The sequence below is a fragment of the Centruroides sculpturatus genome, unplaced genomic scaffold (assembly GCF_000671375.1).
Source record: "Centruroides sculpturatus isolate CEXI.00-Female unplaced genomic scaffold, Cexi_2.0 scaffold781, whole genome shotgun sequence".
NCBI classification, from domain to species: Eukaryota; Metazoa; Arthropoda; class Arachnida; order Scorpiones; family Buthidae; genus Centruroides; species Centruroides sculpturatus.
Genome location: NW_019385085.1, coordinates 75,215 through 92,853, shown reverse-complemented (window position 1 = coordinate 92,853; position 17,639 = coordinate 75,215). Strand labels below are relative to the sequence as shown.

Sequence of the window (17,639 nt, the reverse complement as noted above, 5' to 3'; positions counted from 1 at the left end):
TCAGTGGTACTTCTGTTCCTACGAAAACTTCTCTGATGTGGTGAAAAGTATTCATTTTTCTCTAAGAGATACATCAGACGTCTGTTTACCATCCTCTCAAAGAGTTTACACAGGCAACTTGTCAGAGAGATTGGTCTGTAATTAGAGGGATTCTTGTGATCTTTACCAGGCTTGGGAATGGGAATAGTGATCGATAGCCTCCAAGAGTCAGGAAAAGTGTGTTCTGTCCATATTCTGTTAAACAGATTCAAAAGATTACAAAGAGAATTGTTAGACAGATTTTTTATCATGCTGTAGTGGATTTTATCCAAGCCTACAGCACTATTCCCCGAGCGAGACATCGCTGTACGTAGTTCTATGCTGGTGAATGGCACATTATATTCCTCATTAGATGAGGAGTGAAAGTTTAAACCCTGTTTTTCACTTTGGGCTTTATAAGCCTGAAAACTTCTCGAATACATAATATTGCTGGATGAAGTAGAAAACGTTTCACCCAACGTATCAGCAATAACCTGTATATCGCTGATTATTGTGCCATTATTTTCCAGCATGGACAGAGAGTGAGAAGCGTATTTCCCATTGATTTTATGGATTTTATCCCAGACTGCTTTTGAGCTAGTGGAAGATGTTATGCTAGAAACATACTTCCTCCAAGAATCCCTTTGGCTTTGCCTTCTAACTCTTCTGGCATTTGCCTTTGCTTTTTTAAAAGCAATCAAATTCTAGCAGTGGGGTATCTTCTGAAAATCCCCCATGCTTTCTTTTGTGCTTTAAATGCTGCCTCGCAATTCTGGTTCCACCATGGTTTCGGATGCTTTGGATATCTAGTTGATGTTTTCCCCATTGTTTTTTCAGCTGCCTGTATAATAGTAGAAGTGACAAACTTCAACTGCATCATTGATATCAGCAGTATTGACCATTTCCTCAGTGATGTTAGCCAAAGAGGAAAATGCAGGCCAATCTGCCGTTTCCAGTTTCCAGCGTGGTGGACGGGCTGTTTCACAGCTTTCTCTGCCTTGATATTTTAGAAATATTGGGAAGTGGTCACTAGAAAGTGGATTAGATCCAACCTCCCATGAAAATGCTGAAAACGGTTAGGTTAGGTTAGGTTAATATTGGTTTTTTGGCACAAGAGCCATGTAAACTAAGCTGCGCCATAACAAATGGTAGATAATTATAAACTTCACAAATAACAAACATATGACAAAAATAAATGTATAAATAAACAACAGCAACAAGAAACAAATATATACATATTAATAACAAACAAGAACGAACAAAAAGCTAAAAGATAAATAAATAGATATATATATATANCAGACTGCTTTTGAGCTAGTGGAAGATGTTATGCTAGAAACATACTTCCTCCAAGAATCCCTTTGGCTTTGCCTTCTAACTCTTCTGGCATTTGCCTTTGCTTTTTTAAAAGCAATCAAATTTCTAGCAGTGGGGTATCTTCTAAAAATCCCCCATGCTTTCTTTTGTGCTTTAAATGCTACCTCGCAATTCTGATCCCACCATGGTTACGGGTGCTATGGATATCTAGTTGATGTCTTTCCCATTGTTTTTTCAGCTGCCTGAATAAAAGTAGAAGTGACAAATGCAACTGCATCATTGATATCAGCAGTATTGACCATTTCCTCAGTGATGTTAGCCAAAGAGGAAAATGCAGGCCAATCTGCCGTTTCCAGTTTCCAGCGTGGTGGACGGGCTGTTTCACAGCTTTCTCTGCCTCGTATTTTAGAAATATTGGGAAGTGGTCGCTAGAGAGTGGATTAGATCCAACCTCCCATATAAATGCTGGAACAGGTTTGGGCTAGCTAAGGACAAATCAATGGCAGTGAATGTTCTTGTAGGGGCATGAAAGTATGTCACTTCTCCAGTATTAAATAAATACATTTGTTGATTGCCTATGAAACGTTCAATGGCTCTGCCTTGACGATTGATGTCGGGACTGCCCCACATCGGATTGTGGCCATTAAAATCTCCCAATAAAAGGAATGGAGTTGGCAGCTGTTCAACTAATACATCCAATTCATCCTCATTGACTCTGATATCTGGTGGCAAGTATATAGAACAAACTGTGACAGTTACTTCAATAGATATTCTGGCTGCCACAGCTTGCAGCTCTGTTGTTATTTGTACCGGTAAGGATGGAATGCGATTTGAAATCAGAATAGCCACACCGCCACTGGCACGTCATCCTTGCGGTAAAGATTGAATCCTTTTAAAGAAATATTTTCTCCAGGTTTTAGATGAGTCTCCTGTAGTGCCACGCAGAGAGATGAGGTAGATGATGTCAAGTGTTTAATGTCAGAGAAGTTGTTGCGGAAACCACGACAGTTCCATTGGATTATTTTATAATCCATTAGGTGTTTGAGGCAGCATTTTTAGCAAGGTTATCCCTCTTTAATTTCACAGGGGCTTTTTCTTTTAGAGGTGACATTGTTGGTGTCACCGCCTTATTAGTCTCTTCGTCAAAAAAGTCAGAGAACTCACTCATAGACTGAGTCTCCGATTTTTTGGATTTAGAGAGGGCTGCTTTCATTCGTTGTTTATTAAGAGGGTTCTTACTGGCTTTTTTGGAAACCACATTCCTAGTTGTTACCCCTGTTTTAGGTATGATTGGTTTAGTCTTGTTTTGTTCTTTTTCTTTGGTAGATGGTATCAGCAGACATTTTTCATGGCGAGTCAGAGATTCATTTGGTGAAACAGAAATGTCTGTCTGAACTCCACATGTCTTTGTGCATTTCAGAACAGCAGCAAATGTCTTCTGTTTCACTGGTGCACTTAAAGTGACCATGCGACGTGCCTCCGGGTAAGATATGTTATTAACAGTCTTCAATCGCTGAATTTCTTTCTCTTTCTGCCATACAGTGCATTTTCGTGAGTAGGCAAAATGGGCATCTTTGCAGTTTACACAGCATGCAGTGCTGGTACACTCAGTACTCTGGTGACCTTCAACTCCACACTGTCCACATAAACTTTTGCCTCGACAGGATGTTTGGGAATGTCCAAATCGCTGGCATTTGAAAGAACGCAGCGGATTTGGAATATATGGGCGAACCGAGCAGCGCAAATATCCTGCGGTAAGAAAAGATGGTATTGTTGGTTTGTTAAATGTGATGATTAAATGTTTTGTAGGAATTATCTTGCCATCTCGACGAATGGAGATGCGTCGCACAGCAGTAACTCCTTGGTCTGAAAGGCCGATCTGAATATCTGATTCATCCTCAGACATCAGATCGATTTCAGATATCACACCACGTGATGAGTTCAAACTTGTGTGTGGCGTGATAGTGACTTGTATGTCTCCTAGAGACTTCATATTCAAAAGTTTTCCTGACTGTTGAGGGGAGGTGGTTTCTACAAGTAGATCTCCCGACCTCAATTTTTGGATTTTTTTGACATGCCCAATAGTTGATTCGAAAAGTTTCTGAATTAAGAAAGGAGAGCGTTTAGACATAGGTGTTTCTCCTGTAGCGTGAACAATAAGGTAGGTTCGTTGGTTGGAGGAATTTACCTCCTCTGGTGGCAGTGCCTTGGTAAAAGTTTTAGATTTTAAAGAATCCATATTTAGAGATAATCATTCAGCTCCTAGTGACCCCACCCACCATGGGGCCCAACAAGGGGATGCCGTCACATGGGAGACTCCCATAGACCGTCACACCAGGGTTTCCCAGGAGCTATACCCTCACAATGCAGTCAAGAAGAGCACATCTTGTCTGACTGTCCGCCCGGTCTGCATCGATCGGTTGACTCCAAGCCGAGGTCAAGAATGACTCAACGACCAGCCGATTGACTCAAACGGAGCCTGATTTGAGCCTCCCGTTTATCCGAAGCAGGGGCCAAAGCAGTGTGTTGGGGACGTTATGTTGCCCCTCAACTACCAGGATCCCCCTTTCCGGCATACGGGACACCACGCACGGCAAACACGTGGGTGGGCGTTCAGATCCCAGGGATGGTAAAGAAGAGTATCTAAACCATCTCTGGGAGGTCCCCTCACCACGGACAGGAACCCACATCGAGGGGAAAAATGCTGAAAACAGATTCGGAGTTGCTAATGCGAGATCAATGGCAGTGAAGGTTCTTGATGGGGCATGGAAATATGTCACTTCTCCAGTGTTAAATAGATACAGTTGGTGGTTGCCTATAAATCTCTCAATGGCTCTGCCACGACGATTAATGTCGGGACTACCCCACATAGGATTGTGGCCATTAAAATCACCAAGTAAAAGGAATGGTGTTGGCAGCTGTTCAACCAAGACATCTAATTCATCCTCATTGACTCTGACATCTGGTGGCAAATATATAGAACAAACTGTGACAGTTACTCCAATAGAAATTCTGACTGCCACAGCTTGCAAATCAGTGGTTATTTGTACCGGTAAGGATGGAATGCGGTTTGAGACCAGTACAGCCACACCTCCACTGGCACGATTGTGGTTATCATCATCCTTGCAGTAGAGATCAAATCCTTTTAAAGTAATTCTCTCTCCAGGTTTTAGATGGGTTTCCTGGAGTGCCACACAGAGAGATAGTGTAGATGATGTCAAGTGTTTAATGTCAGAGACGTTGTTGCGGAAACCACGACAGTTCCATTGGATTATTTTATGATCCATTATGTGTTTGAGGCAGCATTTTTAGCAAGGTTGTCCCTCTTTAATTTCACGGGGGGTTTTTCTTTTGGAGGTGATCTTGGTGGTGTCACCCCCTTATTATTCTCTTCGTCAGAGAAGTCAGAGAACTCGCTCATAGACTGAGTCTCTGATTTTTGGATTTAGACAGGGCTGCTTTTATTCTTTGTTTATTAAGTGAGTTCTTACTGGCTTTTTTAGAACCCACATTCCTAGTTGTTACCCCTGTTTTAGGTATGGGTGGTTTTACTTTGTTATTCTCTTTTTCTGTTGCTTTGGTAGATGGTATCAGAAGACATTTCTCATGGCGAGTCAGAGATTCACCTGGTGAAACAGAAATGTCTGTCTGAACTCCACATGTCTTTGTGGATTTCAGAGCAGCAGCGAATGTCTTTTGTTTCACTGGTGTATTTAAGGTGACCATACGACGTGCCTCCGGGTAAGATATATTATTAATAGTCTTCAATCGCTGAATTTCTTTCTCTCTCTGCCATGAAGGGCATTTCCGAGAGTAGGCAGGATGAGCATCTTTGCAGTTCACACAGCATGGAGAACTTGTGCATTCATTACTCTCATGGTCTTCATTTCCACACTGTGCACATGCTTTTTTTCCTCTGCATGATGTTTGGGAGTGTCCAAACCGCTGACATTTAAAGCAACGTAGTGGGTTTGGAATGTATGGGCGAACTGGGCAACGAAGATATCCTGCCGCAACAGAAGATGGCAATGTTGGTTTGTTGAAAGTCAAAATAAGGTGTTTCGTTGGTATCAACTTGCCATCTCGACGGATTGAAATTCGTCGAACAGCAGTGACACCTTGGTCTGAAAGACCGATCTGAATATCCGATTCATCCTCAGACATCAGATCGATTTCAGATACCACACCACGTGATGAGTTCAAATTTGTGTGTGGTGTGATGGTTACCATTATGTCTCCTAGAGACTTCATTTTTAGAAGCTTTGCTGACTGTTGAGGGGAGGCTGCTTCTACAAGTAGATCTGCTGACCTCAATTTTTGAATTTTTTTCAGATTCCCAATGGTCGATTCAAACAGTTTTTGAATCAAAAAAGGAGAACGTTTAGATAGGGGTGTTTCTCCCATGGCATGAACGATAAGGTAAACTGGTGGTAATGCATCAGTACATGTTTGCGGTTTTAATGAATCCATATTTAGATTTTAAAATTCAGCTCCTAGTGACCCCACCCACCACGAGGCCCAACAAGGGGATGCCGTCACATGGGAGACTCCCATAGACCGTCACACCAGGGTTTCCCAGGAGCTATACCCTCACAATGCAGTCAAGAAGAGCACATCTTGTATGACATGTCCGCCCGGTCTGCATCGATCAGTTGACTCCAAGCCGAGGTCAAAACTGACTCAACGACCAGCCGATTGACTCAAACGGAGCCTGATTTGAGCCTCCCGTTTATCCGAAGCAGGGGCCAAAGCAGTGTGTTGGGGACGTTATGTTGCCCCTCAACTACCAGGATCCCCTTTTCCGGCATACGGGATACCACGCACGGCAAACACGTGGGTGGGCGTTCAGATCCCAGAGATAGTAAAGAAGTGTTTCTAAACCATCTCTGGGTGGTCCCCTCACCACGGACAGGCACCCACATCAAGGGGCCTGGCAACTAACAAACGCGAACCCGCGTAAAGTACCCGTTAGGTCCTGGCTCTTTGAAAAGAAAAATTCGTTGTAGAGCAACAAACTAAATATAGTACTTTACACTCCCATAGCATGAACAATAAGGTAGGTGGGTTGATTGGAAGAAATGACATCCCTTGGTGGTAATACATCAGTACATGTTTTAGTTTTTAGTGAATCCATATTTAGAGATTAATATTCAGCTCCTGATGACCCCACCCACCATGGGGCCCAACAAGGGAATGCCGTCACATGGGAGACTCCCATAGACCGTCACACCAGGGTTTCCCAAGAGCTATACCCTCACAATGCAGTCAAGAAGAGCACATCTAGACTGACGCGTCCGCCCGCTCTGCATCAATCAGTTGACTCCAGGCCGAGGTCGAAAATAACTCAACGACCAGCCGATTGACTCAAACAAAACCTGATTTGAGCCTCCCATTTATCCCAAGCAGAAGCCAAAGCAGTGTGTTGGGGACGTTCTGTTGCCCCTCAACTACCAGGATTCCCCTTTCCAGCATACGGGGCACCACGCATGGCAAACTCGTGGGTGGGCGTTCAGATCCCAGGGATGGTAAAAAAGAATTACTAAGCCATCCCTGGGAGGTCCCCTCACCACAGACAGGAACCCACATCGAGGGGGCCAGTTACAGACTAACGTGCCAATTAACACAAACCTCAAATTGTTATACGATAGAGAGTAACTTGAAAGATCACCGCAAGTGGAGTCCGAACCGAACCTACCCCCTCACTTATTACTTTAACCGATTTTAACGACGATAAAAACGATCGAATAACCCACCGAACAAACAAATAATAAAATTGCACTACATATCCTAACCTTTGTCATCTCCAGCATTTATTCCGTCAGTTTGACAATTTAGCAAATTCACGAGTTAGAAGAAGTAACAAGACAGGATAGGAAAAGTAATAATTCATGCTGGAGTAATCAGTTTGAAATGCCCAAAGCCATTACTATGGAGTTACGATCACTTGTCATTAGACACAAGGCAGACAGAAAAACCATTGCCGACATTAGCAACATTCTCAAGATATCGAAAAGAACAGTGTCTCGAATAATAAAACGCCATCGGAAGATGGATTCCCTGTCTCCGGGGAAATCGACTGGTAGACCACGGAGAACATCAGCTGAAGACAACGCTTTCCTGGCATCTACCAGTCAGGCAAATCTCTGCCACATCCAGAGTTTTACAACAAGATCTTGATCTTAATGTCTCAATGGATACATTTAAGAGAAGGTATGTAACATTTGTAGGATAATAGTCACACGTCCTTCGAATACATTTTTACCGATATAACGAACCGCCAGAAAGACAACTTTAGTAANCTGCCACGGCTTGCAAATTAGTGGTGATTTGTACCGGCAAGGATGGGATGTGATTTGAAACTACAATAGCCACACCTCCACTGGCACGGTTGTGGCTATCATCATCCTTGCGGTAAAGATTGAATCCTTTTAAAGAAATATTTTCTCCAGGTTTTAGTTGAGTCTCCTGGAGTGCCACACAGAGAGATGAGGTAGATGACGTCAAGTGTTTAATGTCAGAGAAGTTGTTGCGGAAACCACGACAGTTGCATTGGATTATTTTATAATTCATTATGTGTTTGAGGCAGCATTTTTAGCAAGGTTGTTCCGCTTTAATTTCACAGGGGGTTTTTCTTTTGGAGGTGATGCTGGTGGTGTCACCCCCTTATTATTCTATTCATCAGAGAAGTCAGAGAACTCGCTCATAGACTGAATCTCTGATTTTTTAGTTTTAGACAGGGCTGCTTTTATTCTTTGTTTATTAAGTGGGTTCTTACTGCCTTTTTTGGAACCCACATTCCTAGTTGTTACCCCTGTTTTAGGTATGAGTGGTTTTGCTTTGTTATTCTCTTTTTTTGTTGCTTTGGTAGATGGTATCAGCAGACATTTTTCATGGCGAGTCAGAGATTCATCGGGTGAAACAGAAATGTCTGTCTGAACTCCACATGTCTTTGTGGATTTCAGAGCAGCAGCGAATGTCTTTTGTTTCACTGGTGTATTTAAGGTGACCATACGACGTGCCTCCGGGTAGGATATATTATTAATAGTCTTCAATCGCTGAATTTCTTTCTCTCTCTGCCATGAAGGGCATTTCCGAGAGTAGGCAGGATGAGCATCTTTGCAGTTCACACAGCATGGAGAACTTGTGCATTCATTACTCTCATGGTCTTCATTTCCACACTGTGCACATGCTTTTTTTCCTCTGCATGATGTTTGGGAGTGTCCAAACCGCTGACATTTAAAGCAACGTAGCGGGTTTGGGATGTATGGGCGAACTGGGCAACGGAGATATCCTGCCGCAACAGAAGATGGCAATGTTGGTTTGTTGAAAGTCAAAATAAGGTGTTTCGTTGGTATCAACTTGCCATCTCGACGGATTGAAATTCGTCGAACAGCAGTGACACCTTGGTCTGAAAGACCGATCTGAATATCCGATTCATCCTCAGACATCAGATCACTTTCAGATATCACACCACGTGATGAGTTCAAATTTGTGTGTGGTGTGATGGTTACCATTATGTCTCCTAGAGACTTCATTTTCAGAAGCTTTGCTGACTGTTGAGGGGAGGCTGCTTCTACAAGTAGATCTCCTGACCTCAATTTTTGAATTTTTTTCAGATTCCCAACGGTCGATTCAAACAATTTTTGAATCAAAAAAGGGGAGCGTTTAGATAGGGGTGTTTCTCCCATGGCATGAACGATAAGGTAGGCTGGTGGTAATGCATCAGTACATGTTTTAGGTTTTAATGAATCCATATTTAGATTTTAAAATTCAGCTCCTAGTGACCCCACCCACCATGGGGCCCAACAAGGGGATGCCGTCACATGGGAGACTCCCATAGACCGTCACACCAGGGTTTCCCAGGAGCTATACCCTCACAATGCAGTCAAGAAGAGCACATCTTGTATGACATGTCCGCCCGGTCTGCATCGATCGGTTGACTCCAAGCCGAGGTCAAAACTGACTCAACGACCAGCCGATTGACTCAAACGGAGCCTGATTTGAGCCTCCCGTTTATCCGAAGCAGGGGCCAAAGCAGTGTGTTGGGGACGTTATGTTGCCCCTCAACTACCAGGATCCCCCTTTCCGGCATACGGGATACCACGCACGGCAAACACGTGGGTGGGCGTTCAGATCCCAGGGATGGTAAAGAAGAGTTTCTAAACCATCTCTGGGAGGTCCCCTCACCACGGACAGGAACCCACATCGAGGGGCAGATACATTTAACATCGTGGATTACCAGTAAAGGTAATTAAACTATTTTAAAGTATTTATAGGACGTTTAATAACACTAAATAATTATTTTTAATTAGTGTGGTGTCTCCTACCGTATGATCGGATGATAGGACTACCTCACACTTTTGTCGAGGGAAGTAGTGGCTTATATAAATTCAGAAAATTAATTTTTAGAAAATTTACAAACATATTGCACTGTTGATGGAGAAGATGCCGTGGAAGAACAAACCTACCTTAAGATAAGCTATTATGAAGGCAAATATATGTAAATTTTACATCACTTGCTAAAAAATTGAATAATTAAATTATTTTTGGATTAAAATCATCTGTTTCTTTACAATATTATTCATAACTGCTTAAATAAACACTATTTTAATAAAATAAGTCATAATTTTAACCCCAAACACAAAAAAATGAAGAAGTTTAAGCCGATCATCTACTCGCCATGCTAGACGTAGTGACCACCATTACTGACCATCCAGAATTGCCAGATGGCATCACTTGATGGTCTGCCGTTTATGTTTTGGGCTGAATACGATGGCTGCAACCTTTCTAGTAATCGTTAAACTCAAGAGTAACATGCTTTAACGGTATTATAATAGAAAACATAACGTTTTTAGTAAAAATTAAATTCTGTTTGTATCAATGTGATTTTTGAGCTAGCATCTTCTGTACAAGTTCGATAATCCTGGGGGTTAATATTATTGCTCAAAGCTATACATATCATCACTTACTTTCAATTGATTCCTGGACTTGTTTTTAATTACCAGCAAAGCAGAAAAACCTTGTTTGCATAAATAAGTTGTGGAGAAAAGCATAAGATAGCGCAAGGCAATTTCTTGAATTTTAGTGTATGAAATTGCTTTTTTACATTGAAACTGCTCCAGAGATTCAGATTCAAATGCGTCCTTACAGTTCCTATCATTTCAGAATTCAATAAGCTCTTCTTGGATTTCTTCTGCAACTTCTTCGGCATTAGCGTTAAAAGGGATGCAAATCAGTTTTTGGTCAACATTACTTTAGTATTGTTATAATATTCGGGGAAGTCATAATTGAATTTATCAGCCAACATTTGCAGATGACTCTTGATTAGGGCAAACATACAAGAAAACATCATGCCATACTTTTTATCATCAAGTGATTTTAATGTCACGAATGCAGAATAATTGTTTTCACCAATTTTACCTATCCATAATTGAAGTTTGCAAATAAAGGCACAAAGTTTATCATCAAAGATAAATATATTTGCAATGCCTTCTAAATGTCTGTTTCCAGAACCTTGCAATTGTAAGTTCAAATTATTTAAGTGTGTGAAAATATCTACAAGATAAGCCAAATGTATTTGAGATGTCAGATGGGAAAACTGTTCTAGTAAGTTGTTTATTTTTTTTCTCACCTAAAAGCAACTCAATTTCTCCTTTCAGTTCGTGTAATCTTTCCAGCATGTTACAATTTTGACAACCAACAAACTTCTGTATGAAAGAGAAAGTTCTCATGGTTGAAGTCCATTTCAGTGCACAGTTTTTTAAAAATGCGTGTATTTAAGGTGCTGCTTTTGATAATATTTACCAATTTTATGGCCAATTGCATTGTATTATTAAAGCATTCAGGAAGAGTCTTGGAAGCTAATGCCGGTGATGTATGATACAAAGCGTTGTTAATGCCAAAGGATTCTTATGTTTTATTAACGTTGCTAGACTGGAACGTGCTGGAGCACCATCCGTACATAAACCAACTAGCTTTTCCCACATAATAACTGAATATTTTCAGAAACCTAACATTATGTTTATGACGTTGATACATTTTGATGTCATTTCCAATTTCCACAAAATCAATAATTCTTCTTTTATTATGTTGTTGTTATCTAAAAAGCAGATAAATGTAAGAAACTGAGAACAATTAGAAGGTTGGTTGGTTGGTTTTAGTTTTTTGGCACAAGAGCCATGTAGGCTAAGCTGCGCCAAGGAAAATGGTAAAAATATTAAACATCACAGATAACAAACATAAGACATAATTAAATAAATGAATAAATAAATAAACAAACAACAACAACAAACATATACAACAATATAAATAAACAAAACAAGGTAAATAAAACTGTAAAATAAATAATAAATAAGTAATCAAATCTCTCTCTACATATTATTGACTTTCAGAAAGTCCACTATGTTGTCCAGATTTGGCCTCTGGCCCAAAATCTCTATCAAACTTGCATTTCTGAAATGCTGTCTATGACTATGGTCAAAAGCAATGCAGTTGCAAAGTATGTGTTTAACACTTACAGTACAGTTGCAGTACTGACATACTGGTTCATCATCATCCTTCAAAAGGTATTGATGAGTCAGTCAAGTGTGTCCAGTTCTCAAACGAGTAAGGACAACCTCAGATCTCCTATCATACTAACTATTATGTGTCCAATTTTTTACTAAAGTTTGATCTTGTATAGTTTATTGTGGGTTTGTGCATTCCACATAACTTTCCATCTCTCTGCTAGTCGTTTTTTAATGACTAGTTTCAAATCACCTCCTTCAACATGCATTCTATGCTGTGAAAAACTTGCTGACTTAACAGCTGTGTCAGCTTCTTCATTACCTCTTAGACCCACGTGGCCTGGGACCCAACAGAACTTTACAAAGAAATTTCTCGTAGTAAGGTAACAAATTAGTTTCTGAATTTTAATAACTATGGAGTGAGAACTACGTTCGTACAGGATCAAAGCCTGAAGTGCACTAACTGAGTCAGTGTAAATCACGCAGTAACGATGACCTTTCCGATTTATATACTTTAAGGCTAAGTAAATAGCTTGCAACTCCGCAGAAAAGATGGAAGAATTCGGTGCTATTTGTTCTGCCACAATTTCATCCTGGCAAACAAAGGCTAAGCCAACATAGTTATCCGACTTAGATCCATCGGTGTATATAGGAATTAAATTCCTGTCATGATTTTGAATTTCTGCAAAGTGCTGTCAATAGATGTAGTCTGGTGTGGTTTCTTTGGGGAACTGCGTTAAGCTTAAGTCAACATCTATTGCTGGGGTTGACCAAGGTGAAATACTATTAACCTCAAGAGGTGAGATGTTGCTTGTGTGCAGGTCAATCGTGCTGCTTACCTTCTCCATTCTTATGTTGAATGTAGGGATACTACTCATCTGAGCTGCAAATAATCTTCTCAGCTGAGTATCTGAACTATTAGCTGAAAGTCTATTCACAGATTTCTGTTTAATGTAGCAAAAACAAGACAACTAAGCTCTCCTGAGGTATAGTGGAGGCTCACAAGCGTCCACATACAAACTTTGGACAGAAGAAGTTTAAAATGCACCAGTGCACAAATGCAGTGCTTGATGGTGGATTGGATTCAGCATCCGAAGAGTAGATTCTCGCACAGAGCCATAAACAATACATCTGTAGTCCAGCTTTGAGTGGACAAGGGCCTTTTAAATTTTGAGAATAGAACATTGTCTGCTCACCAGGATGAGCAGCACAGTACCTTTTTAAAAGGTTCAGAGATTTTAGACATCTACTCTTCAAATTGCGCAAATGTAGTAAAAACGTCAGTTTTGGGTCAAACAAAACTCCCAAAAACTTCACCTCATTGACCATTGGGATTTTAAACCCATTTAAGTGAATTTCAGGGTTCAGGTGCAAAATCATGCCTTTGGCGAAAGTGTATGCACGAGGTCTTTTCTGTGTTGAAAGTAAAACCATTGGTCTTGGACCAATTGTCTTTACAATTTAGGGAGGTTTGCAGTTGTCTTTCAATGAAACTCGTGTTAGTAGACTGGCAGGAGATCCGAAAGTCATCTATATACAGTCTGTGTTTCACACTGGGAGGAAGACAGTTAGCTATACTGTTAATTTTGATTAGGAACAGAGTCACACCTTCTTCTTGCATGAAACGCCTAGATAAAGTGTTGCCCATCCTGAGATGGAATCTTCGATTCTGCAGGAAGTTTTTTTTATAAAAATTGGCAAATTACCTTGCAATCTGAATTGGTGTAGATCACGGAGTATCCCGTATTGCCAACAGCGATCATAGGCCTTTTCTATATCAGAAAACACAGACACTAAGTGCTGTCTTCTAACAAACACTTCACGTATAGATGTTTCAAGGTTTACCAAGTTATCTGTGGTACTTCTGTTCTTATGAAAACCATTCTGATGTGGTGAAAAGTTCTTTTCCTCTAGGATGAACATCAGTCGTGTGTTTACCATTCTCTCGAAGAGTTTACACAGGTAACTTGTCAGAATGATTGGTCTGTAATTAGAGGGATTTTTACAGTGTTTACCTGGCTTGGGAATGGGGATAATGATAGATAGCCTCCAAGTGTCGAGAAAGGTATTTTTCTGTCTATATTCTGTTAAACAGATGCAGGAGATTACAAAGGAAATTGTTTGACAGATTTATAATCATACTGTAGTGGGTTTTATCCGGACCTATAGCACTATTCATCGAGTGAGAGATCGCTGAATGTAATTGAATTCTAGTGAATGGCACATTATATTTTTTATTAGATGAGGAATGAAAGTTTAAACACTGTTTTTCTCTTTGGACTTTACAGACCTGAAAATTCCTTGAATACATAATATTGCTGGATGAAGCAGAAAATGTTTCACCGAATAAATCAGCAATACCCTGTATATCACTGATTATTCTGCCGTTATTTTCCAGCATGTACAGAGAATGAGAGGCATGTTTTCCATTGATTTTATGGATTTTATCCCAGACTGCTTTTGAGCTAGTGGAAGATGTTTTGCTAGAATCATACATCCTCCAAGAATCTTTTTGGCCTTGCCTCCTTATTCTTCTGGCATTTGCCTTTGCTTTTTGAAAAGCTACTAATTGTCTATCAGTGGGGTATTTTCTAAAAATTCCCCATGCTATCTTTTGTGCTTTAAATGCTGCCTCGCAATTCTGGTTCCACCATGGTTTCGGATGCGTTTGGTATCTGGTTGATGTTTTTCCCATTGTTTTTTAGGCTGCCTGAATAATACTGTAAGTGACAACTTCAACTGCATCATTGATATCAGCAGTATTGACCATTTTCTCAGTGATGTCAGCCAGAGAATAGAATGCAGGCCAATCTGCTGTTTCAAGCTTCCAGCGTGGTGGACGGGCTGTTTGACAGTTTTCTCTGCCTTGAAATTTTAAAAATATTGGAAAGTGGTCGCTAGAAAGTGGATTAGATCCAACCTTTTATGAAAATTCTAAAAATAGGTTTGGACTGGCTAAGGATAGATCAATGGCAGTGAATGTTTTTGTTGGGGCATGGAAGTATGTCACTTCTCCACTATTAAATAAATACATTTGCTGATTGCTGATAAATCTTTCAATGGCTCTGCCTCGATTGATGTCGGGACTGCCCCACATAGGATTTTGGCTATTGAAATCACCTAGTAAAAGGAATGGAGTTGGCAGCTGTTCAACTAATCCATCCAATTGATTCTCATTGACTCTGACATCTGGTGACACGTATATAGAGCAAACTGACAGTTATTCCAACAGAAATTCTGACTGCCACAGCTTGCAAATCAGTGGTTATTTGTACTGGCAAGGATGGGATGTGATTTGAAACTAGAATAGCCACACCTCCACTGGCACAGTTGTGGCTATCATCATCCTTGCGGAGCAGATTGAATCTTTTTAAAGAAATATTTTTTCTAGGTTTTACGTGGTTTTTCTGGAGTGCCACACAGAGAGATTGTGTATATGATTTGAAGTGTTTAATGTCGGAGAAGTTGTTGCGGAAACCACGACAGTTCCATTGGGTGATTTTATAACTTATTATGTGTTTGAGGCAGCGTTCTTTGTGAGAGTATCTTTCTTTAATCTAACAGGAGGTTTTTCTTTTGGAGGTGATGTTGGTTTTGTTACCTCTTTATTAGTCTCTTCATCAGAGAGATCAGAAAACTCACTTATAGATTGAGCCTCTGATTTTTATACATTAGGGAGAGCCACTTTTATTTTTTGCTTGTTTAGTGAGTTCTTACCGGCCTTATTAGAACCCAGGTTTCTTATTACTTCTGTTTTAGGTAAGGGTGTTTTTGATTTTATACTCTCCTTTCTGGTATTTCTTTTGGTGGAATCAGTAAACATTTCACATGCCGAGTGAGAGATTCCTTTGGGGGATACAGAAATGTCAGTTTGAACTCCACATGTCCTTGTGGATTTCAAAGCAGCAGCGAATGTCTTTTGTCTTACTGGTGCACTTGAAGTGACCATGCAATGCGCCTCTGGATAAGGTAAGTTGTTTACTGTTTTTACACGCTGGATTTCTTATTCTGTCTGCCATGCAGGGCATTTGCGGGAGTAGGCAGTATGCACATCTTTGCAATTCACACAGATGGAGTAGTGGTATACTCAGTACTCTGGTGACCTTCAATTCCTCACTGTGCGCATATATTCTTCCCTCGACAGGATGTTTGAGAATGTCCAAACCACTGGCATTTGAAACAACACAGCGGATTTGGAATGTATGGACAAACTGGACAGCACAGGTATCCTGCAGTAATGAAAGTTAGTAATGTTGGCTTGTTGAATGTGAGGTTAAGATGTTTGGTTGGGATGAACTTGCCATTTTGATGAATGGAGATATGTCGAACAGCAGTGACACCTTGGTCCCAAAGGCCAATCTGAATGTCTTATTTGTTTTCAGACATCAAATCAAACTCAGATATCACACCACAAGATCAGTATAAACTTCCGTGTGATGTGACAGTCACTTCCACGTCTCCCAGTGTCTTTGTTGTTAAGAGTTATGCCGAATGTTGATGTGCAACAATTAAACTATTGTCAAATAAAATGCTATTTCTCACCTTGTGGTGACTTTTAGCACCAATTTTTTTTTACCTGTAAATCAACTCAATAAAAATAATAAATTCTAAGCAATTTATGTAGAAAATAATTATTTTTAACGTGCAAAAAACCACAACAGTTTTATTTATAACTGTAATAATTAAAATTAAATCATCATAGTTATTAATCATTAATCACTGAATTAAATACCCAAAATATATATTTAAAATATATATATTTCTTATATAAATTATAAATATTAAAATATAAATACTATGTACATGTATATTACAAAAAGTTCACAACAGTGAACTTTTTGTAATACACATGTACATAGGTATACTTATGCCTATATTCTCTTTTGTAATACCTACTTTTGATTAAGAAAGTTTAACATATAAAATGTTTATTTATTTTTTTTACATAAATTATATATTGATAAGAATGTTGACTAACGGTCATTTAAGCTACTGATGCAGTCAAACCAGTAAACAGCTAAATAGAATCACTGACACTGCTGAGCAAGACAAAAGAAAGCATATGATTGACTGACTGGCTCATGTCATACTGTTAAGTCAATCACTTGCCCTTTTCCTGGTCACTACCTACTCATCGGCGTGCCTGCATAACAAGGGAATAATAATTTAAAATGAATAAAGTTTTAAATCTCATGGACCACATTTTAGCTCTTGCAGACCACTGGTGGGTAACCACTGCTGGGTAATCACTGCTTTATTCGGTAGCTTCCCTCTTGTTCTTGTCTTTCTACTATGGTGGGTTCTTCCCACTGGTCATCAGATTTGTTATCTGAGTACATCTTTCTCATGAGGATTGTATCCCCGACGTTAAATTCTTTCGGACGCATCCTCAAGTTATAATGAGCTGCATACTGCTTTTGTTTTACAGTTGTGTGCTTAGTCGCTCTTTTGTTGGCCGCCTTAATCCATTAGAGGGTCTATCCCTACTAGGGTCTGTAAGTACTCTGCGGCTTTACTATTCAGGCTATCAGGTGGTGTTACCGATCCTGTCCATACTCTTTTTAAAATGGCTAATGGCCCTACCAGAGCTCTTTTGTACAACATTTTGAAAGGTGATATGCTGGTAGTCTCCTGTGGTACTTCCCTGTATGCCCGTAGCAGGAAGGAAATGACCCTGTTCGAATTTCTCTTGTTTTCTGCTATGGTGTGGCTCGGCATATTTTTAAATGTTTGGTTCCACCTTTCCACGCTTCCATTGCTTTGCAGGTGTTCTGGGGTTGAAAACCTAATGTGTCCCAC

The 17,639-nt window shown here is 40.1% G+C and overlaps 3 protein-coding genes across 3 annotated transcripts in view; all 3 read right to left on the bottom strand.

Annotated features, from left to right (window-relative positions):
- LOC111634435 overlaps positions 1 to 4,604 on the bottom strand; it is a gene marked incomplete at its 5' end in the record, with an annotated part of 14,260 nt that extends 9,656 nt beyond the window's left edge. Inside the window, 2 exon segments of the mRNA XM_023379203.1 lie at positions 2,500 to 3,436; positions 4,116 to 4,604. Coding sequence (XP_023234971.1) covers positions 2,500 to 3,436; positions 4,116 to 4,604 — 1,426 coding nt within the window.
- Positions 4,605 to 4,752: 148 nt separating this feature from the next.
- LOC111634434 lies at positions 4,753 to 5,805 on the bottom strand. Its single transcript, XM_023379202.1, has one exon. The coding sequence runs from the start codon at positions 5,803 to 5,805 to the stop codon at positions 4,753 to 4,755; it is 1,053 nt and encodes a 350-aa protein (XP_023234970.1).
- Positions 5,806 to 7,834: 2,029 nt separating this feature from the next.
- On the bottom strand, positions 7,835 to 9,213 carry LOC111634450. Its single transcript, XM_023379220.1, has one exon. It carries the CDS (start codon positions 9,087 to 9,089, stop codon positions 8,007 to 8,009), a length of 1,083 nt encoding a protein of 360 aa, XP_023234988.1. The 5' UTR covers positions 9,090 to 9,213; the 3' UTR covers positions 7,835 to 8,006.
- Between the last annotated feature and the right edge of the window lie 8,426 nt (positions 9,214 to 17,639).

Excerpts from the sequence above, each read along its gene's own strand:
- LOC111634434 (XM_023379202.1), bottom strand. The coding sequence starts at position 5,805 with ATGGATTCATTAAAACCGCAAACATGTACTGATGCATTACCACCAGTT.
- LOC111634450 (XM_023379220.1), bottom strand. The coding sequence starts at position 9,089 with ATGGATTCATTAAAACCTAAAACATGTACTGATGCATTACCACCAGCC.